General features: G+C 39.0%; 1 protein-coding gene across 2 annotated transcripts in view; it reads right to left on the bottom strand.

The window, feature by feature from the left end:
* GRM7 (glutamate metabotropic receptor 7) overlaps positions 1–23,927 on the bottom strand; it is a 1,070,009-nt gene that overhangs the window by 700,933 nt on the left and 345,149 nt on the right. For both annotated transcript variants that reach the window (XM_049862738.1, XM_049862739.1), the window contains exon 2: positions 21,842–22,058. In XM_049862738.1, the coding sequence (XP_049718695.1) occupies positions 21,842–22,058 (217 nt within the window). The remainder of the gene's footprint in view (positions 1–21,841; positions 22,059–23,927) is intronic.

The raw sequence follows: 23,927 nt of genomic DNA, 5'->3' as shown, positions 1-23,927 counted from the left end.
GTCACTGGCACTGCAGGCTGCCTTGGAATGAAATTCAATCTATATAAGAGCAAAGTGATCTCCCAGCTTGGGGGGAAGGAGTGGCTAGGGAAGGGCAATGGGGGTTCATACCAATTTGGCATTATACTGAAACTCAGTCTATGTAACAGCAAAACCATAACCCAGTTCGGGGAGGAGTGGTTGGGGAGAGACAAGGGAGGGTTCACACCAATTTGGTATCTGCTATGGATTGAACCGTGCCCACAAAAATGGGTATCAATTTGGCTAGCCCATGATTCCCAGTATTGTGTCCTTGTCCACCATTTTGCCATCTGATGAGATTTTCCTATGTGTTGTAAATCCTACCTCCATGATGTTAATGAAGTGGGATTAGTGGCAGTTACGTTAACGAGGCAGGACCCAATATGTAAGATTAGGTTGTGTTTTAAGTCAATCTCTTTTGAGATATAAAAGAGAGAAGCGAGCACAGAGACATGGGAACCTCACACCACCAAGAAGGTAATGCAAGGAGCAGAGCATGTCCTTTGGACTCAGAGTTCCTGAGCTGAGAAGCTCCTAGATCAAGGGAAGATTGATGATAACAACCTTCCCCCCAGAGCCGACGAAGAGAGAAAGACTTCCCCTAGAGCTGGCACCCTGAATTTGGACTTCTAGCCTCCTAGACTGTGAGAGAATAAATTTCTGTTTGTTAAAGCCAGCCACTTGTAGTATTTCTTTTATGACAGCACTAGATAACTAAGAAAGCATCCAAGAGAGAATATTTCCTGCTAACTACTAAATTATTCATTTATCAGCTAAATGTGAGGGGGAGGCGGGACAATTCTAACACTGAAATACATCAAAAGCTATTACCCAAAAGGAGTTCCTAGGTAGAACAAATGTAGTTAAGCTTGACCTCTAACTGAAATGTTGAAGGTTTGAGTCTACCCAGAGGTACCTTGAAAGAAAGAGCCGGTGATCTGCCTCCCAGAGGTCACAGCCTTGAAAATTCTATGGAGCACAGTTCTACTCTACACACACGTGGCTACCATAAGTCTGGCTCAACAGCAACTGGTTCTGTTTTGTTTTTATTATCCAGAAGGCTTGTTTAGCTATTGGCTAAATTTGATACATAATTCCTAAACCTTACAAACAAACAAACAAAAAAGATTATGATGTTATAAGCATAATATTAAGAAAAATAATTCTCCTTTTCCACTAGCAGAAATTTCAAAAAAAGTCACAAAACAATATGTGTATTAATTGTTTAATGAGAAACTAATTTGCTCTGTAAACTTTCACCTAAAACACAATTAAAAAAAAAAAGAAGGGAAAGAAGATTTGGAAATGAGAGTAAAGTGACAATTATTATTATGGATTGAATTATGTGCTTCCACAATAGGTTTTGGAATCCTAATCCCTATACCTGTGGTTGTAAGTCTGTTTGGAAATTGGGTTTTCTTTGCTTTGTTAATGAGACCAGATCAGTGTCGAGTGTGTCCTAAACCTCTAAATTATAAAAATAGCAGATTAGACACAGACACACACTGGGCATATACTGAGGAAGACAGATGCCACGTGAGGATGGCCAAGAACCAAGGATCACCCAGGGTGAGCGACAAGGAACAAGGAAGGAACTGACATGGCTGAGACCCTGCATTGGACTTTCAGCACCCAAAAAAATTCCTGTTCCTTAAAGCCAAAAAAAATTTTTTTTTTTCCTATTTAAACCAAAAGATAACTCCTATCTCTATCCCCTATTTAATTGTTGCCCTATGTGAACCTAGGGATAACTTTCTTAAGGAAATTCATAATTTGACTGCCCATTCAAGTACTTTGCCCTCAGTGTGGAGAGACTGCTAAGTATAAAGTTGTATAAGATCTCTCTGCCCCAGCTTCTCTAATTCTAAAATGGGTGATCATCACCCTTAGTTAAATCAATCCACTTTCAGGACTACATATTATAAGCCATAGTAAGATAAATAAAAGTTAATATTCATATTAATAAATGTCATATTTTCCTCTTTGACATGAAAATAAGGCATTTTTTTCAGATACTTGAGGATTTAAGTCTAATTTAAAAACAATATGTTATTTACAATTACCAAGCATATTCATTGAGAAAGAAGAATTAACTGCCAATGCTAAATCAATAATACAAATGTTGGTATTAAAATGTAAATTTAGAAAGCCAGATGGCACAACTGAAATTTTAAAAATTTAAATAGAGCTTTAAAAGAGTTGAGCATTAATATATGTTGGTTGAATGGTAAATATTTTTAAGAAAAATTTCCTGAAGAAACTTATAACTAATATTTTTTTCCTTAATTTCATGATAGCAAATATTTAAGCCCTTGTATTTTGAGAAGCTTTATAGATATTGAATTTACTAAGAGCACTATATTGAGATTATTCAATATATACTCCAGATCTTTTTGTTGGTGGAAAATTTTCTTCTTTGGTGTATCTTGATTCCATAATTGTAGAAAATAATGTGGAATTCTGAACCAAGTATTTAAACCAAGCTCTATGCAGTGCACTTAATTCGGAGGCATTGAGGCTATCTAAGCAAGAAATGCAATGGGCAAGATGTGCCATGGGGAGATTAATCAAAAAGCAGGATTGGGGATGGTGAAGCATAGAGACCTAGAGAATACTACCGCAGTAGCTCAAGTGAGGACAACAGTGGACAACAGTGATGTCTGACTTCCCAGATTCATTTCCCATATCTAATAGAATATCTGTATGGGAAAACCATACAGTGTTGGTAATTACATATGCCTATCTTCCCACCATGGAAGCCAGATGATCACCTGGAGACTTCCTTCTCTTTCTTCCTTCCTCCCTCCCTCCCACCTTTCTTCCCTCCCTTTCTTCCTTCCTCTTTGTCTCTCTACCTCCCTCCCTTTCTCCTTCCCTCCTTCCCTTTCTTCTTTCTTTCTTTTGCTTGCTTTGCTTTATTTTTTTTAAAGATTCTTTTCCTCATTACACTGTTATCACCTGGGGATGGGCAAGGAATCCAATGCACCCAAGTAGACTCTCTCTCCTAGACTTTGAGTTTGAATCAAGTGTTAACAAGGACTAAACGACTGTTTGGATTTCTTCATTGCAATAGCAGGGCCAGCAAGAGGTGGGTGACTCTTACTCAGACGTTCAGGATCTCTCTAGCTCTGACGGGGGCTATTTGAATCATCCCAATTCCAATATATTTGTTTTTGTTTAAATATGAGATAGTTGGTTTCAGTTGCTTGCGACCAATGAATCTTGTCTTATTTTTGTGGCAATGCAATGGAAAAAAAGAACAGATAGTATAGCAACTGATGGCCTTGTCCTCAAGTTGAGAAAGGAAGAGGTAAAAAGGTGACTGCAGGTTTATAGTGATGCCAGAGACAGAATTAGGAATGTTTTGAGGGACAGATGGCTTGAGGGTGGTGATAGCTTTGACTGTGGAAATGTGGCTTTGAATAAAATCTTGATATTCTTTGTTGCATCACCAGCACAAGTAGTCCAGAGATATAAGGAAGCTAATTCTGATGCTAGGTTGAGGATGCATTTTCAGATAAACTTTTCATTAATGAAAGGTGGCTATTTGAATAAGGAAGCCATCTGATAAGGAAGCTGTCAAGATAGTTTGGGCATAAGAAGACAGGTTGGACCTGTGTCCCAGAAATTAATTTTTCATTTCAAAGATTCTATAAATATCATAAAAACTGACCAAAGGAAGTTTTCAAAGAATAACATAGGCAGGACCCCAACTAAGTTATTTCACAAAATGAGATTTTTCCTTTGAAAGTAATAAGACATCCCTACCTCAAGCTCATTGAACATTGCTGTTCTTTCTGCCTAGAATAAGTTTCCACAAATCTTCACATGGCTCAGTCCCTCACTGCATTCAGCCTTCTGCTCAAATATCTCCTCCTCAAAGAGGCTTTCCCAACCATTCTACCTAAAATAACATCAACCACACACCTTTTCACTCTTTCCCCTTCATGTGTTTAATTAGCTTATTATCTATTGTCTCCTCCCATTAGTATAACACCCATGTGGACAAAGACCATTTACCACTGAATACTCAACACCTCTACCAGTGATGACTACAGAAAATACGTTTTCATCCAGTCAGTTCCAACTCATGGCGACCCCATGTATTACAGTGTAGAACTGCTCCATGGGATTTTCTTGACTGTAATCTTTATGAAAGCAGATCACCAGGCCTTTCTTTCATGGTGCTTTCATGCTGCTGGGTGGATTTGAACCACCAACCTTCAGGTTAGTACTCTAGTGCAAACTATGTGTACCACCCAGGGACCTGAGCACATGATAAAAAAAATAGACACTCACAAAATACTTCATGAATGAATAAATGAAAATACATCTTTCCTTCTTAAATTGTGTACTTGTTTTCTTAAGAGATATTCAGCGCTGCTGGTTACTCTCTAAGATGCTCTCATATTTCCACTTAAATGGAGCAAAGGAGTTCATCAAGTGAGGGTTTCTCTATATTAAGACAAAACCCCCTTCCTGCAAACTTTGGAGAACCTCCCAATTGTCTGGCTGCCTCTACTGACACTCCTGTGAGACTTTTCCTAGTGTAGTTCATCCTGTTTTACCATTCTGCTGTCCTGGCCCTAGACAATGAGCTCTTTGAGAGAAAGTTCTGATATTTCATATCTGTATACATAGCCCAATATAGTCCAGAGCAGCAGCAGTTCGGAGGAGAAGGAAGATGAAAAGAAAAAGGAATAAAAGGGGTAAAAGGAGCGGTAGGAATTAGAATACAGGGAAGAAGGAAAAAAAGGGAGCAATGGAGTGGAAGGAGGATGTACAAAACAAATAAACATCCCCAAAATGCCTTCCTAGATGCCTTACATCTCTGACAGTTCCATTTCTCTTATTTTTTTTTTTTTATGATGTTCTGCTATTAAGCTGTTGACTCACTCTGCCCAATTGCTCTCCTCCTAGTCTTTCTTAAACCTACTCTACTCAGGGTTTGGCCTCACTCCTCCACCAAAGCTCTCTCAAAGTCATTGACAACCTTCATATTGCCAACTCCAATGCTCAAGTCTCTGTTGTCTTTCTATTTTAATCTTAATCTTTTGTACAAACACATGCACCCAAAAGAAAAATCAATGAAAATTCACTTTGTGTATTGGGTATACGAAACAAACCCTTTAATCTACAGGCAGAATTGGTTTAAGCTTCAATTTAAAAACATAAAATTGCATTAGATCTTGCTTTAATGAGCTCATTAGCATGGACGACAAGAAAATCACTCGTATTACAACCTTAAACCTGTGTTAACATTGTATAGGTTTTCTAACCTGTCATAAACTCACAGCTAAACCAACTTTAAGGAATTAAGGTCTCCATGCTTCTCCATCCACATTACTGTGACAGCTTGGCCCAGATATTACACACAGTGGGGTCAAAAAATCTCTGGAGAGGTGAGATTTATGGAAGGATTTAAATGAAAAGGACAAGTAGATTTGTGGATTTCAGATGCTAGAATTTTACAACATCAGCAAATGTTTACTTAGTATTCCCATGACTGTTAAGAGCTCTGGCCAGCTCTTGGATGGAGGAGCTGCCCAAGAATTTCCAGTTTCCTTTTCCTTTTGTAATGTCTGTCACTGCCTTTAAAGAGCTCATGATCTTTCAAGTCCTAAGAGTGACAAGATGAAATAAATGTTGTGTTCCCACAGATGTAAGAATAAATGCCGGGGACTACACTGAGATAGAAGGGGGGAGATGAGCATATTCTGGAGAAACTCCACTAAGGAGGGGGTTTGTCCAACAGCTGAGCTTGGAAGGGATATGCCAGCAGAGGGAACTGCATGAGCCAAAGCTCAGAGGTATGTAATGTCTGGTGTTTGGGGATTGGCTTATTCAGGGAAAAGGACAAAGTCCACTAAATAATGGTCATACAGACACTGAGAGAAGACTGAAGAGATTTAAAGCAAAATGAGGGGTTTTCAATACTACTTCTCTGTGTCTGTCTATTCACTGAATTTTGTTACAGAAAAAGAATATTAACCCACACCTAAGTTTTTGCATTCAGTTCCATACTTGCATCCTTGTAGATTTTAACATCTCAGAAAAGTGGATAAATGTGTTAAATATTTCTTTTTCCTACATTTAGCATTTTCCCAACTAAACAAATACTATAATGACAGGCTTTATAAAGCTAGTTTTACCAGGAACTTTCCTGCCTGCAATTGTCTCCCACACAGAGATTTTGAAAGTGTTTCATTAGGCTGCATGGCAAACACAACCTAAAGATTCTTGTCCCCCCCAGCATGCAATGGGCCCTGTCATTTTCTTTCTCCACAAACCTTGTTTCTCCTGGGCACCAACACAGAATGTTCAGCCACCTTATTAAACCTAGGCCCCTTCAGGGAAGAGCAGAGGAACAAGGTTCGCCTTCTGCCACTTTTCCATTTCAAAGAAAGCCGATTTACTCCCATTATCAAAACCCACAGCCACAGAGGTTGGCTTGGAGTAATTTTGGGATTGTAAAAAAAAAAAAAAGAAAGAAATTGCTTTTCTTTTTACAAACAGTTCAGTCCCCTGGAGCATAAGCTATTCTAATTATGTAAAAATACCCCTGTTGACCCTCCATGATTAGAACAAGTGCTCAGATGCTGTGGCATTTTCTAGTACAAAAAGTGATGATAAATTCCCCTCTACTCTCGTTCCTTGTATCTCAAGTCAATTGGATAAGCTGATGATTGAAATCGGGCCCCTAATGAACCCTGCAGAAGACTTAAAGCTTAGGAAATTGCACTCCCTATCCTTGTGACTTGGGAAATCTTCCACAGTGTTTAAAGTTGTAAAGATTTCTTTTGAGGACCTGGTGAAAGCAGAAAAAAAAAAAAAAAGATTATTGACTTTTATTTCAGAAGTTTAGTTTTAACTAGAACATTCCACATGAATATTAATTCTTCCCTTTCCCTCTGCATGTGCATGGAAAAGCATCCCAGGGGTCTAGAAGAAAATCTACTATAAGTTATATCACATTTTGTAATGCACCTCTGCCATTCCCCCACCAGCACCAGTTACCCCTGCCAATTACCCTTTGGGTGACAGGAGCCGAAGCTTACCTTGGGATGTTCCCATAAGCTGCGGTGCAATTTGCTCACCTACCGACCTGCACTCTCCTAGCCAAGGAACAGACATGCGACCAATGGCAGAGCATTCCTATGCTTTCTCACTGGATTCGGAATTGGGAGCACAGGACTGAAAGGTGCCGGAGCTGATTCATACTGCTGGTGGTTCCCTGAGGAAACGGTCCATCATAGCCAGCTACTAAGATCATTAAAGTTGCCTCTTTTCCTGTTGCTTCCAAGCCTGAGTCATTGGTCCTCCTCTCATTCTTTAAATTGCCATCCAAAAAATTCCTTTTTTTTTTTTTTGCTTAAGCTCCCAAGGTTGATTTATACTGCTTGTACTTTTTTTGGATAATTTTCAAAAATTTTTTGACTAAGCAATTTAAATATTGAGAAAGAAAAGACTAAACTAAGGAAAGTAACATTAAAAAACCACATTCATAAAAACAACTTCCAAAATAACTAGAAATTCTGCTGTTTTGATGCCTGGTCCCAGTTTTCCAGTTGTGCCCTTCTGGGGCACAAGTCAAGGTCACAATATACAGTTGTGTCTACTCATGACTCACTGTGAACTTACTCATGTTTTTTGCACTCACGAGGCTGACTTCATGGTGGATTTTTTGTTTGCTTATTTTTGAATCAACTCAACGGCAATTGGCTTTTGCTTATTTTTTACACAAATAACTGTAAATAGGTTTTTATATTTCCATATAATAGATGAGTTCCACCTATAGAGAGAGTAGACGCAAGGCAAGTAGCAAATAATGATCATCAGACAAAGGCCAGTCATAACTGGGAATCAGACAGAGAGGCAGAAGTGTCTTACACTACTGATCCAGGTTGCCACCCAAAGCCATTACACTAATTTGAATGGAATGATCTAAGGCTGAGTGAATTTATTCAGAGAAAATACACGTCATTCCAACCTTAACCTGCACAGTTAAGGAAGTGGAAGCTTTACTTTCTTTAGTAGTATTAAGGGAGCACTTTGGAAAATATAGTCCCCAGGTGGTACAGATAGTTAAGCACTCTACTATTACTGAAATGTTGGCAATTCGAACCTACCCAGAGGTGCCTCAGAAAAAAGGCCCAAAGATCTGCTTCTAAAAGTTTACATCCTTGAACACCCTATGGAGCCATGCTACTCTGCACACTTAAGTTCACCATGTGTAACACCATGAGTCGGGATCAATTCCATGACAATTAATAATAATAACAACCTTGGAAAATATTGTAATCTCAAAGAAAACTTGTAAAGGAGATGTTTATTACCGAAGGCCCTCATCTCCTGATGAGCCTCAGCGCCGTGACCTTCTCTGTCAGGCAGTCCTCCTCAGCATCCCATGATCCCACTCCACTCTAGTGGTCTTTTCTGCTTCGCCATTAATAACCTCCAATCAACATTTTATGTCTGTTTTCTTAATCAGGGATTTCATTTAGGAGCTTAGAAATGTTTGGGATAGAGTATTATGATTTGGTTGAGGACTTTACACTGATTTAGCAAAGTACAGAGCGCAATAGCGAAGTATGTTGAAGCCGATCCAGTGTAAATCTTTAAAAAAGCAGTAACTCCATTAACATACATATTTTCATTACAAATGAGGTTGTTTTTATGTTTTTCCTTCTAATTTAGATTTGTTTATGCCTCAGTTTAAGTAGCATTCTATTCTGTGGTAGTCTATGGGTTGCTATGATGCTGGAAGCTATGCCACCAATAATTCTAATACCAGCAGTGTTGACTCATATTTGGACAGGTTTCAACAGAGCTTCCAGGAAGGAAGGCCTGGAGACCTACTTATTAAATTCTGATGAATACGCTATGGATTACAACAGAACATTGTTGTAGTGCTGGAAGATGAGCCCGCTAGGTCGGAAGGCAACAATGGACTCAAGCATGCCAGTGATTATGAGGATGGCACGGGATTGGGCAGCATTTCACTCTGTTGTACATAGGGTTGCCATGAGTCAGGGGCACTGGCTACTAACAATAACCATAGCTACTCTTTAAAATACAGTGGGAATCTAAGAGTTAAGCTGAGGCAAAACCTAAAGCAGAATATACTCTATGAGTTTAATGCAAGCCATTCTAATTTCTACTGACGGCAGTGGCAAGTGGGTTTTCTTATTTACTCACTGGTTACAGTTGAACAAAGCACCCCAAAGAATGGAGTGACAAAATTTACCTTAGTCATTCAAAATTGTGAACAGTGGAACATATATACCAAGTGCTTCAGCTTACACAATGCTTTTAGAAAATAACATTCACGATCCTGATAAGGAAATTTTATATATATATATATATATTTTTTTTTCTTTTGGCCAAAAGGAATTTGATCAGAAGCATCAATAATTTCTGTACCCACTAGCATTAAAACTTTGAAAACAAAACAAAACAAAAAACAGCTGCCATAGAGTGGACTCAGATTCTCAAACTCATGGTGACCCCATATGTGTCAGAATAGAATTGTGCTCCACAGGGTTTTCAGTGGCTGATGTTTTGGAAGTAAATTGCCAGGTCTTTCTTGCAAGGCACCTTTGAGTGGACTCGAACCTCCCACCTTTCATTAGCAGTGAAGTATGTTAACCATTACCCAGGAACTTCTTTGAAGACAATACAATTAGTCATCATTCATCATAATTTTAGCACTTAAAATTCTGACAACTTGGTGGCGTTAAGCATTCGGCTGCTAACCAAAAGGGCAGCCTTTTGAATTCACTAGCAGCTCCTTGGAAACCCTATGGGGAAGTTCTACTCTGCCCTATAGGGTCACTATGAGTGGGAATTGACTGGACAGCACGCAACCGGTTTTTACTTTTTCCAAGGGAAGTTATCATTACCTTTGAGAAGAAATGCATCAGGTTAAGTGTTTCTGTTGTTGATTTTAAAATTTCATTTAAATCTAAAAGAATTGCTGACACCCTAGGAAATGTAAACCTTTTGTGTATACAGATATTTTTATTACATATTCTCTTATTTTTGAGCCGTTCTAATAAATACCTCTGATTATTCTCCAAAGTAAGACCTTGATCATTATTACCATAACTTTACCTTTAATATTTCCGCTGGTGTGCAAAAGCCTATGCTGAAACCTATATAGTAGTTTCTCAAAGGATTTCCTAATACTATGGCTGATAGAGTATAAGAATATCTCAAAAATGTCTCTCTAAAAAATGACATTGCTTGAAAATTAATGCCAACTCTAAAATATTAATGCAAAATGATAATGCTGCCCAGTGATTACTACAATATAAGTGCTTGCTATTTAAGTCATCAAGCCAAGAGAAGAACAAGCAATGCGAAGAATTGAAATGGGTAAATTTGAAGTGACACAAGGTCAAAGTATTTCAAAGTCAGCCCATGTGGTATGTGTTTAGGATGGCTATATTACTGCCAGAGACCTTCATCATCTGCTGTCTTCCAATTTGCCTGAGAGCACTAATGCAATTGATGTGAGGCTTTGTAGAATGTCCTACCATCTCTTGAAATATTTAACAGCAGGGATCCATTTGCCAAATAAAAGGAAAACAGATCCCTTTGTTTGGGTCTCTGAGAGGCTACATTTACACACATCAGGTTGTTCAAAACACAAAATAATTTAGGAAGAAGTCGAAGTTCCAATAAATAGATTTTGCAAGCAGCTGAGGACAAATTTAATGTTTCATGGATGGAAGTATCTGCTTACTTTTCACAGCTATACATTTGACTAATTCCAGTGCCCATTCTTGCCTCTGTTTTGATAAATATTGCATTTTTTGGTGTGGGCATGATACAAAGCCCCCCACTTATCTGCGGCCCCTTTACTTGCTTGCTCAGTAGGCCAGAACACAGGGAGAGCCTCTGGGGAAGGCAACCAAAAGGAGGGCATTTTTTGTACTGTGACCACCCAAATGTTGGTTGCTGTTATTGTTACCTGCCCTGAATTCAGCACCTAACTCAGACTCATGGCAACCCCACGCAAAACAGAACAAAACACTGCCAGGTCCTGTGCCAAGCCCATAATCATTTGTGATTAGATCACTGCATTCCATTGGGTTTTCATCAGCTGATTTTTGGAAGTAGATCACCAGGCCTTTCTCCCTAGTCCATCTTAGTCTGGGAGCTCCACTGAAACCTGTTCAGCACCATAGCAACACACAGGTCTCCACTGCCAGACAGGTGGTGACTGTGTGTGAGGTACGCTGGCCTGGACTCAAGCCCTGGTTTCTTGTATGGAAGGTGAGAATTCTACCACTGACCTGCTGATGCCCTTCTAACTTTCGGTTAGCACACCCCTATTTCATTTGGAAATGCCTTTTCTGCTTTCAGTGTACCTTGTTGTTGTTGGTTGCCATCAAGTCAATAAACTCGATTCCAACTCATGGTGACCCCATGTGTTACAATGTAGAAATGTTCTGTAAGGTTTTCTTGGCTGTATCTTAACGGAAGCAGTTAGCTAGGCCTTTTCCTCCCTGGCACTGCTGGATGGGTTTGAACCTTTAGATTGGAAGTTGAGCGCAAACCCTTTGTGCCACCTAGGTTCACCTTGGTGGAAGTAAAATCCAAACTGTCCTCCTTTAACACAACCAAAGCACAGGCATGTCCCATAAGCACTAATTCTCTTTCTTTAATGAGATATTGGAATTTGAACACCATGATACAAGTGGGGGGCACTAAAGATTTAAGTAATTTTTTCTACTTTGGATTTTTTAGCTACTCTAGACCTTTTTTTTTTTTTACTAGACCTGACTGTCCTTGAACCTGGTTCTACACGCTTCCATGCAGTTCTGTAAACTAACTGATATTTTACCAATCTTTTTTTCTACTGAAATTCATCTTTGTTGCTGACATCCATCAAACCTTTTGAGACTCAAAACTGGGAATCTCTCCCAATAAAGATTTTTGCAAGATTGGGAAGAGAAAGCTTCACCTTGAAGGTATATGTAGCCTCATTAAATAGGGGGAATAGATCAAGCTTTCTGCCTCTAAAGTGTATTAACCCGGAACCCAGTGCCATTGATTCGGAAAGTGTATTGGATATAATGATATTTTTACAAAAGCATGGTTCCTTCCCAAAGTAAACTACTATAGAACAGCCATGCCCTCCTCCTTGTTCAACTAATCAAGAAATTCTATTGTCAATTAGATTCTCTATACTTGGGTCTGTACCTTTCTATTAGAAGATGAGCTATGTTCCTTTTGACTACATCGTGAAATGCCAGATTCCCATATTTTCTCTCCTTAGCACACGCATTGTATGGTCATCATCTCCAAGTGGGCAAGTGAAGGAGGATTTTACCGCCCTTCAGATCTTTTCATATCCTGTCCTCATTGCTCAGGTGCAGGGCAAGTAGGTGGAAGAGATGAGAAGGAATTGCTGAGATAGTTCTTCCACTGACTTTTTCTTCAGGCAGCAGAAACACCCTGTCATCACCTATTTCTAGTCCTATGCAGACGATGACATTCTATTGCCTGGGAGAAACCCATTCTTTAAAATCAGGATGATACGTATCTGAGCATTGTCTGAACCAAGTGAGACTGGTTTTCTCAATAAATATGTGATGACTTGGTGACCCAGAGAGGCAGTATGCTGGCTTCTGCTGAGTTATAGTTCTGGCAATAACCTGAAGCTCTTGGCTCAAAAGCCAGGGCTCTTCCTGCAATAGCTCCCATGTTGCTGAGAACACTTTATATCGTATTACTTAAAAAGCCCTAAGTTTTTAACCCTGGTCGCATAGTGGTTAAGTGCTACAGCTGCTAACCAGAGGGTCAGCAGTTCGAATCCACCAGGCGCTCCTTGGAAACTCTATGGGGCAGTTCTACTCTGTCCTGTAGGGTCGCTATGAGTTGGAATTGACTTGACGGCACTGGGTTTGATTCTTTGGTTTTTAAGTTAAAAAAAAACAATGGTATACCTCCTCTACCATTTAAAAATTGAATTATCATTAAACAATTTTATTTTGGCTTTTTAATATGATTCTCATTTCCTAGAACGTCATTCCCCACCGCTTTTAGATTTGACTTGTCTGCTTACTTCCACCTTAAATTTGGGGCTTAGCTAAGCATCTCCCTTCTTCCAGAACTCTCCCTTATATCAGGCCCCAAGCTGGCTATGTTAATTCTCCACTTCTATATTTCTACTCTTTGAACACATGTTTTTGTTTCATTTTCATTTTGTCCTGTTATTACTACTATAACTATTTATCATCAGTATTGACTCAATGGCACTGGGTTGGCCTGGCCTGCCACAAAGAATTTCTCAGATATGCATTGCAGGAATGTAAGGCATATCACCAGGTGTCTTGTTCCATTTTTTCCTCCTATAAAGTAAGTTTATTTTAACAGATTAATGATCACAATAGAAAAATGGAACTGAAAAAAAAATCAAAGTGTTTCACTGTATCAGCCACAGCTTTGGCATCGTTACCACTTGTATCATTTAACAAATTATTTTTAAATTCAACGTGTACTTATTAAGTGTAATCTGCTTTGGGTCCTGTCCTGAGTATAAAATATTGAAAGGCAAACACTGCCTGTCTTCAAGGAACTTACATTCTAATAAAAATTTTTTTTTTTTAATAGAAGGGAATAATTAGACAAATGAATACAATTCAATGCAACAAATTCTATGATAGAGTCATACTCAGAATATTATGAACTCATAAAAAGGAGACATCCCTAATTACATTAACAAAGGTTAAATTTAAACAACAGAAATAAAGTCTTTCTAGGTCAAGCAAAAAATAATAATTTATTTAAATCCTGCTGGATATTTCACAGAATCACTGGGCACGGCAAAGAACCAAGGTCAGAAAATGAGCAGAAACAAAGAGGTGTTAGGCTGTTAGGATCAAAACTGAAAAAGCAGCACAGAACCAAGCTGACTTGGGCACTATTGCCTATACTTCTGAAAAATTAAGCCAGGGATTTTGTTGCTATGGCCAGCTGATGCTGGACACCATATCTGCCCCTAGGAAATGGCTAGTACTGCTGTTTTCCATTGTTCCTGCTTCCTTGTGTCCCTAGCTTTTGATTAATCTGCAGAGAGCAGTGGTGGTCCAGTGGTAGAATTCTCATTTTCCATGCAGGACACCAGGTTTTATTCTGGCCAGTGCATCTCAAGTGCAGCCACTACCTGTCTATAAGTGGAGTCTTGTGTGTTGCTATGATGCTGAATAGTTGCGAGTGGCACTTCCAGACTAAGATGAACAAGGAAGAAAGGACCGTAGCTCTACTTCCAAAAATCAGCCGATGAAAACCCTATGGATCACAACAGTCTGTTCTCCAGTAGGGATGGCGCAGGCCTCATGGTGTTTTGTTTCATTGTGCATGGGGTCACCATGAGCCAGAAGTCAACTCAACGACAACTAACAACATGACAGGTATGATTAGCCAAAAGTGCTGTGTAGACTCTTTCTCACATCAAGACTTGTATAACTGATCATTCTCCAAACAATGGACATATTTTAAAATGTTGTGCTATTAAAAAGGACAAATGTCTCTACAGTAATCTCAAATAGGACAATGATGGAAGACTGGGTCAGGGATAGTTTTCTCCAAGGTGTTGTGTTCTGAAAAAAATAAATAAGAGTTTACTGACAGTCCCGGCAGAAAGAAGAGAATTTTCAAAAGCACAGAATATCCTGATATCCACAGAAGGTTGAATGTGGTGTGATAGTGTATTATGCGGGCTGGGGGTGTGAATTAAAGAGGGGAAGGTACCATGGGAGTGAGTTTGGAGATTAATACAGACCCAAATCAAAAAGGACCTTGTATTTCATGCTAAACATCTTTTACTCAATCCTCTGGGGAATGGTAAGCCAGGAACAGATAATGAAATGGCTTTATTTGTGTTTTAGAAAGGTTATCTTCATAGCTGAATGGATAATATATTGGAAGAGTTATTCTAGAGGTATAGATAACAGTAGCTGTAAATCAAGGGGAATAAAACTGGGCCCAGAACTAAGGCAACAATAATGATGATGGGAGAAGGGCATATACTCAAGAGGTGCTAACAAATTGAACATGGCTTAAAACCTAAAATGCTGTACCAGCCACTGAAGATTCAGAAACAAATAAGAAACTCAGTCCCTTCTTGAGGAACTTAGAGTTATATTTTAATGATACCCAAAGATAAGCAGGAGCCCTGGTGGCGTAGTGGCTAAGAGCTCCGTCACTAACCAAAAGCTATGCAGTTCAAATCCACCAGGTGCTCCCTAAAAACCCTATAGGGCAGTTCTATGCTGTCCTATAGGGTCACTATGAGTCAGAACAGACTCCACGACACCTAACAACAACAAAGGTAAGTGATATTATGAGATCTTGTTAGTATAAGTTCTTGCGATTTTGTGTTTTGAAATTAAATCCTTGATTATTTAACACCTGTATTTAAGCTAGGGTCACTGAACACTTCGTAAAGGAAACACTCCAAGAACTTGTTAAAATTTTCCAGAATTTTCCATATCCACCATGACATAAACCATAAATGCAGACAAACATCCAAACAAAACCAAAAAGGGAAAATCCTCAAATTCAGCACAGATGGTAGTACTGGGAATTAGAGCTATATTGCACCTTACTGCTATAATTTTTTGGAAGGGAGTGGGAGATGGTAGGAGGAAAGAAGGGTATAGATTCAAAATGAAGGCAACTGTAACAAACCACAGCAGGAAAACAGATCTAGGATAAAAGCTGGTATGGCCCATAAGTAAAATTATATACGCTAAGTTCTTACACTACATGTTTTCTTTTTTCTAAAAGACAAAGGAAAAAATAACACAACTTTCCTTTCTTCTTTTCTTTCCTTCATAAATAATTATTAATGCTTTCTATATGCCAGGAATTATGTTAGATGAAAGGGGCACAAGACGTGGCCCTTGCCTTCATGGAGCTTAAAGCAATGTAAAGATTGACAATTAGAAAATTGTACAAAGAAATAGAACATTGGACCTGTGAAGGAGGGAGGTGTACAACGCTAAAAATATCAAAACACACAATCTGAAGTCTGAATAGCATTTAATAATTATCTAGGAAAGAATATTCTAGGCCAAGGTAAAAGCATACTTCTTTTTCAGCTAAAAAATTCTCAAGTTTATCTGAAGAATAATGATAATTACTTTATAAGACCAATTGAAATAACTGTGCTGATTGGTATTAAATATCAAAAGTATATTTCAAATGTCCACTTAGTGTCAAGCTGAAATGCATCACGGTACCATGGCAGTAATAAATTACTGCTTGTGTCATTTTTTTTTTTTGAAGAGCAGTACCCATGGAATTCTCTGGAAAATCATCCAACAAACTATATGAGTCATATATAGTCAAATAAGTATATACTTAAGTCCTTATTCTTTAATCCTTGAATCAAATTTGGTTCAAAGGATTTGGAATTAATTAACGCCATTTGTTATCATAAACATTTCCCTTGACCCTCACATAGAAAAAGGAGTCTTTAAGGTTAATTTGGGCTATTTAGTTTATTATGTTGACTTGGATTTTAAAGCATGCTGGGAGTGAGTATTTCTCATTTTCTGCTATACTAAGCAATAATTTATTTTTGTTGATTATACATGTGCATCCATTCAAATAAACAAAGCTATTTATGTAAATATAACTATTGTACAAAATCTCATCATCTAAGAAAATTACGTAAGATCTGTCTTTGAAAGTTCAACAAAGAGTAGCATCCATGTATATTTACATCTTACATGGACTACACATGAAAGCCAGGATTATTAAGGTTTTCTTTAACAGCTTAGATAAACTGTGGCTAGGCTTCCATGTGCCAATTATATGGCCTTCTATTGAAGGATGACTACTTTTCTCTGACATCATTGTCTTGATTTGTTCTATCAGAAAATGATAAGGTAGAACTCCCCCCGTCCTATGACTGAGCACATGATGGAGATACTTCAGGCTTTGGTTTTACAAGTAGCCTCTTCCTCTTTTTTTTTTTTTCTTCCTCAGGATTTAAGTCTGAGGTAAATCTTGGAATTAAAACATTCTGTAAGAGTGAACATTTTATAGCCATTTATAAATGAGAAGAATCACAACCTTCAGAGCCAAATTGCCTAGAAAGAATGAAGTAAATCTTTCCAGCTTGCTGAGCCCCCTCCCACACGCACACAACAATGTGAATAGTTTGCTTCTTTCTATTCTTATTCGTCTTACACGGAGAAAATATACTGATAAGACTTATAACTCACCTGATAAAGTAGATGATCCAGTAATTATAACTTAAAGGTAAATGTCATCTATCACTCAAGTTATTGTCAAGCTTTTCAAACTCAAACAATAAGGCTACAGATTTATAGGGAACTGGAGTGACGAGCCAATAATCAGGTATTGTTGGGTGTTAAGCACTTCTCCATGGTTATGTTTAATTTATTAAGCCAATGAAGTAGCCATCATTAATTCCATTCTATGCCTGAGGAAGAAACCCTGGTGGTGTAGTGGTTAAGAGCTACGGATACTAACCAAAAGGTTGGCTGTTCGAATCCACCAGGCTGTTTTATACCTGAGGAAGCTGAAGTTTGAGAAGTTAATCACATGTCAAAATTTCACAGCATGGTAGTGATAAGGCCTATTATTCAAATCCAGGTCCGTCTGACATCATAACCAGTGATAGCTCATCTCTGTGTCACACCACCTCTCTTACGCTTCCTTGAGGGTCAGGTTCTACAGTCAGCAGGCAAGGAAAAATGTGAACATTCAAAATTATCATTGAAATCTCTTAAGCGTGTATATTGTTGTTTTTGTTTGGTACCGTCAAGTCGATTCTGACTCATAGCAACCCCGTGTGACAGAGTAGAGCTGCTTCATAGGGTTTCCTAGGCTGTAATCTTTAAAGAAGATCACCAAGTCCTTCTCCCATGGAGCTGCTAGATGGCTTCAAACTGCCAACCTTTCAGCTAACAGTCAAATGTTGAACTGTTGTTCTACCAGGGCTCTTTGAGTATGTATATATCTCAGTAATTCCAGAAGAGGAGATTATTATTTTCTTTTTTTCCCATAATTAGAATACATTGTTTCTTTGATTGAGCATTGGAAGAAATAGTTGGATTCTTCTTAGAGGTCATGGGATATGAATATATATCTTTAAATAGCAGAATTGCCTTTTAGGTAGAAATACACTCACATTATAACAGACACACAGAAGCAAAACTGACTCAATAAACAAGAGAATCATGCTTCCATCTTATGCTTTCTCTAAGGCATACACACTGAGTGCAGAGTCTTACCCCCTGCCATTTAAATTGTAATTCTCCCTCTGTCTCTTCCTTTATTTGGTGGGCAGCTGGGCAGTGTCTGCTCACATAAGTGAATTCATTTAAATTAATCGTACATGTGATATTGCTCTGATGAATTTTATTAGAAATACATGTCAAATACTATAATAATTGTAAATGAAGAGGAACTGATATGCAAGGCATTACTTGAACCCTCAATGTCTTCTCACATTTCTGCAGCACCAGCTGCCTTTTAAAGCTATTCTCGTTCCCAAAGGGAATGGCTCTCAGGTTGAAGCATTTCATTCAAAATGTCTGCCAATGATACGACCTTTGCTTTTTGAACTAGGTCATTTCAATGCAGGATTAGCTATAAATCTGAGCCTGGGAGCTCAGACCAGCTCATAAGTGCTTCCCTTGTTGCAGAGTCATATCATGGACTTTACTTGCTCAATATAACTTAAGTTTCCACCAAGTGACACCAAGAGAACACAACTGTATGAAACGCAACATTGATCTGCCTATATTGTTTTTTACAAAGATATAAAGCAGTTTTCATACAGCAAACATTTTTCGTGATCTTATGACTGAACAAGCAACATGATTTTAACCTTATTGTGACCCCAATCCCACCCAGCATGTCTTCTCCTTTTTCAAAGTGGGCAACTGAGAGCTTAACATAACTAAGGCCATGATAAACCTATAAGTTGTTCTACCTCTGCCTGCCTCCTCACATACCTCTGTTAATGACTTTGTTTTGACCAAATGTTAATGGCTTTGTTCTTTGTTTTAAAGTGATCCAAATAATCTTTTGTTCTGGTGGGACTGCCTGTGGCATACAACCCCCCACAGGAAAGTTGAAGCCCAGGTATCAGATATGTATATCTTTAGCCTAATAAAGAAATGTCTGGCAGGGACTACAAAGACACTTGTAACCCTTTTAAGATCCTATATAAGCTCTAATGTAAAACTGCTTTTGGGGACTCCATAGAGACAGCCTGTGTTGCTGCTCGGTCCCCGGTGATGTATGCATCTCCTTAATAAACTTTCTCACTCTTTCTGACTTAGAGTACGTTTCATGGGCTCGACTGCTCCAGGGCACGGACCCTAATCCGGTAACATTGTGAACACTGTAAACTTACGTAACAGAACAAGTAGTGCTCTTGCGTTGGTCTAGGGGAAAGTTCAGCTTTGAATTTGAGACGTACTTGTAGCAATTACGTAGTACAAGATGGTAGCTGAAATCTAGCTCTGTGTTTCGTCTTACTATTTTACCTGTATTTTCTCTTCATTGATCTATTTGTTTTTATTCTTTTTTTTTTTTTAGATATTTCTTTATGTCAGCCTCAAGCCTTACTTTAATCAAAGCAAGACTCAAGGAACCAAATAAAAACAGGCATCAAAAATGATTAAGTGTCTCTTTGGAGATGCATGAAGTCAATTGCTAATGACTCCTACAAGTCAGCATGTCACAGGGCCAGACTTAAGATTTCTTTCCTAATCTGAAAGTTTCTAACTATACCAGACTTTTATTTTTTCCTCAGAAACATAGCAACTGAGTCTACAGTGGTGAACAAGACAGACATGGCCTCTGCTTAGAGACTAGGAAGCAAGGTAGGAAAAATAAATAAATAAAAACTCCCAAAATATTACGCTAACATGTCATACGTGAAACGTGGGAGAAAGCATTGGAAACACAAGGCCAAGTTACCAGAGACAAGAAAAAAGTTTTTTTTTTCTTTATTTTTTGTTTATTTTTGAACCTAGAAGTGGTGTTTAGGATTACTATCTGCAGTTGAATACATTCAGACTCATGGCGATCTCATGCATGCAGAAGGAAACTGCCCCATGGGGCTTTCAAGACTGTGATCTTTCAGAAACTGATTGCCAGGTCTGTTTCTCAAGGTGCCTCTGGGTGGGTTCAAATCACCAACTTTCTGGTTACTAGTTGAGCGCTTAACCATTTGTGGCACTCAGGGATGACTTTTAGGATTAGATCTGTCAATGATTAGGAGTTACCTAGTAAAATGGGCAGAAGGAGTACAGCCAAGATGCTCCTTGGAAGCAAGGATGGTGACACTTCATCTCACATACTTTGGACATGTTATCAGGAATGACCAGTCCCAGGAGAAGAACATCATGCTTGGTAAAGTAGAGGGTCAGCAAAAAAGAGGAAGACCCTCAATGAGACAGATTAATACAGTGGCAGCAACAATAGGCTCAAGCATAACAACAATTATAAGGATGGCACAGGACCAGGCAGTGTGTTGTTCTGTTGTACATGAGGTCCTTATGAGTTGGAACCAATTCGATGGCACCTAACAATAATAACAGTCAAATTGGTTAAGATTAAGAGTGTCTCCATCAGAACGAAAAGGCTAATACAAGAAGGACCCAAATCTCCAGCAAATTTTTGGACATTAGAGGTAATGATGATACACTGAATTAAAAATATGATGTTTATAAGAAAGCCCTGGCTCCTTTCTCTTAGCAGCTTCAAGTGCTATCCTATCTCTGTGCTGAAGCATTATGTCTGAAGTGTATCTGTAGTATGACAGTCAAGACTCAAAGCATTGTCCTCAGGATTTATGACATCTTTCCTCACGAAAAGGAGCTCTGTTTCAATCACCTTGCTTGCTTGTTTTTAAGGTCAGTTAAGTAAGTGTTTTGGTCAATAACAATTTGAATTAGATGAAATTCTTACAAACAAAACTGACAACCAGATATTAGCATATGAGCTGTTTAGGAATATCCAACCATATTCTGAGCATATGTTTTATATATATGTATATACACACACATATATATATAAATATATATATATAATTTACTACATCTAGTATTTCAATATGGAAAGCCTGAATATTTATTGTCATGATTCCTATGCATGAGGATTTTATATCATTTTTCAAAATCTACCCAATGGAGGCCAGCTGGCCAAACATTTGAGCACATTACTTTCAATTTGAGCTAAATAAACAAACAGAAAATAACCCTCTCCATGTGCTAGAGCTGTCTTTCTCAAAATAATCTAAAGTTTCAAAGATGATTTGTCTAAATGTATTTTCCTACCTGGATAATTTAATTAATTTTGTTTCAGCCATCTCAGACAGTGCCATCTGTGTTATTCCTCTTCAAAGTGAGTGGCACTCTGTTTGGCTTCACAAAATTCTAAACAATCCTCCTCATTCTGGAACTAGGCATGGAAAGAGCAACCACGGAGAAGCACCTCTCTCCACATTTTCTCAGGTTTCTATGTGCAAGCTGTAATCCCCAGGACTACCCGTGCACAGCAGTAAGATATCAGTTGTAGTACATATTCTCTTCATTTCTTTTACTAGCACTTAAGGGGCTTCAGTTTCACATCTTTGAAAATATGCTCTCTAAAAACAACAAAGTGTCATAAATGAAGATCATGTCACAGGACTCGGTGGAGGTGAGAGCGGAGACAGGGCAATATCAGTACTGTTACTTTAATAAAATCTGAAGAGAAACCTACAAGTCACAGACATTTGAAGAGGGTCAGCTTGAGCATTCCAATCTCTTCCTACCTGCCTCTTTGGAAATCTGCGTGAAGGATTCCACACCTTTCTCTCCATAACTTCCTTCAGATGCAAGAGTAGACACATAATTCCAGCCTAGGGCCTTTACAATGTCTACCATGGCCTGGGCTTGGAAGGAATCGGGTGGGACCACGCGGGAGAAGAAGTCATAGCGCCGGTCGTCACTTAACTCAGGTGCCGTTGATGCATAACTAATCTGGGGGATCTGAAAAGACAAGAAAGCACCACAGGAGAGCACACCATCAGGACGTGAGAGAATCATTTATATCTATGACAATTTATTCAAAATACAGGGCTTCAGCTCCAAAAGGGAACAGGGTTTTGCCAAACACAGCCATATAATTTTAGACCATCTACATGCAGCCAACCACTTTTTAGCATCTTCTTTTTGTGCCTCCCCCTTTCATCGTCTCCTTGTGGGAAGAAAGTATGAGGATGACATTGGATTTTCAAGGTCAAGGTCATGGTGGCTAGGAAAAAAGAGTACATAACCATTCTAGCTAATATTGTGTATCACACTTTGCTTCTTAAGAACTAATGGACAAGAAAAACACAGCAGCCTAACTGGAGAGAATACAAAGTTTGGTTTAGTTGACACAGCTTGTGAATACTGGTGGAGATCCCACTGATTGAGTAGCGATGACCTGTGAGGTAATATCTAAGTAAGTTGCCTGCATTACCTCATTTATTCTTCACAAGAATGTTATGAAGGTGCTCAGTGCCACCCTTAGACCCAGACAAGGGGGTCCCCTGCCCCAGGTCCTTCATCTCAGTGGTACTTGTACTTTGGAGGGCTTTTCTCAAAATTATTTGTTTCCCTTCATGTTCTGGAAATGAGATGGCAGTCCTGTCTGGATGGGGCCCATATGAGCCTCTGATCCTCATATTTGCCCTTCATAGCACTCTCCGGCCCTCTACCCCAGATGGGATGCTCTGAGGAGCTCCAGGACTTGTGCCTATGAGGTCATCCTAAGAACCCATATAGCAGGGCCCTGCTGGCAAGTGAACTGTTTTGGAGAGGTGTAGCATTTACTTCTTGGAATTATGGGAGATCGAGTAGCCTGAGTGGTTCTGACTAACACTGATTCTCACTAACTCAAATTATTTACCTAGAAAGGAACACGGCAAAAAATACTCGACTGGGGTCCCAAATATCCTAGGGATGACCCTGAATTAGGCATAAATGAAGAACCTAGTTAAGGGACAACTTCAAGACTGCTGCTGGTCAGCTCTACAAGTCCCCCCCCCCCCCCCGCCATCCCCACTATCCCTGTCCTTGGTTCATAACATTAACACTAGCATTCAGTAGACTTGGAGTGACACAATTGATCTACCAGTAAGAATGATTAACTCTGACAAAATTCAGCTTGCAAACTCTCCCAGGCCTTACTTCTGCTTTCATCAGAAGGATTTTTCAAGTATCTAAAGACCAGTTCTGACCTTTGCTAATGCCAAGCCCCACAGTCTAAAGATACCAAAGCTACACTCAAGGTGATTGTTTGATCCCTGAGTGCTCCACACAGTATGGGTCTCTCTCTCTCCTTCCTGTAGGATTTGCCTCATTTGCCATTGTTGAAAGCCAATTAACACTTCTGTAAAGTTCAATTTCTTTGCCAAATTTTTTAGGTTAGCATTAGAGTCAAGTCATGTGTCGCAATGGTAGATGACCCACCATCTCACATGCAGGTTAGCCCTGATCCAGTTCTGTTCTATGACCTCTGGGTACAGGCTCTTGTCACTGACTCAAAGGCCAAAGCCAGTGTGAGCGAGACTCAAAGTCTCCTGCAACTGCTCAAATACAGGGGCAGTGAGGTGTAGTGGAAATAAAATGGGGCTTGATGTAGACAAGATCTGGGTCAAAGCCTAACTCTGTTTACTAGTGTTTACTTTGGTGAAGTTAGTTCACCTGAGTTGCAGTTTCAGCATTGGTAAAAGGCTGTTCTAAGAGGCGGGGCAATGAACGCACCTTGCTTAGCATGATGCCTGGGACAGAGTGGGTGCTTAAGACATGGAGGTAGTAATAATTGAAATAGAGAACAGTACATTTTTCTTCACTAAGGTTACGCAATCCCGA

Source organism: Elephas maximus, chromosome 20, assembly GCF_024166365.1.
Source record: "Elephas maximus indicus isolate mEleMax1 chromosome 20, mEleMax1 primary haplotype, whole genome shotgun sequence".
NCBI lineage: Eukaryota > Metazoa > Chordata > Mammalia > Proboscidea > Elephantidae > Elephas > Elephas maximus.
The sequence above is the reverse complement of the archived record's forward strand: the minus strand, read 5'-3'. Positions and strand labels throughout refer to the sequence as shown.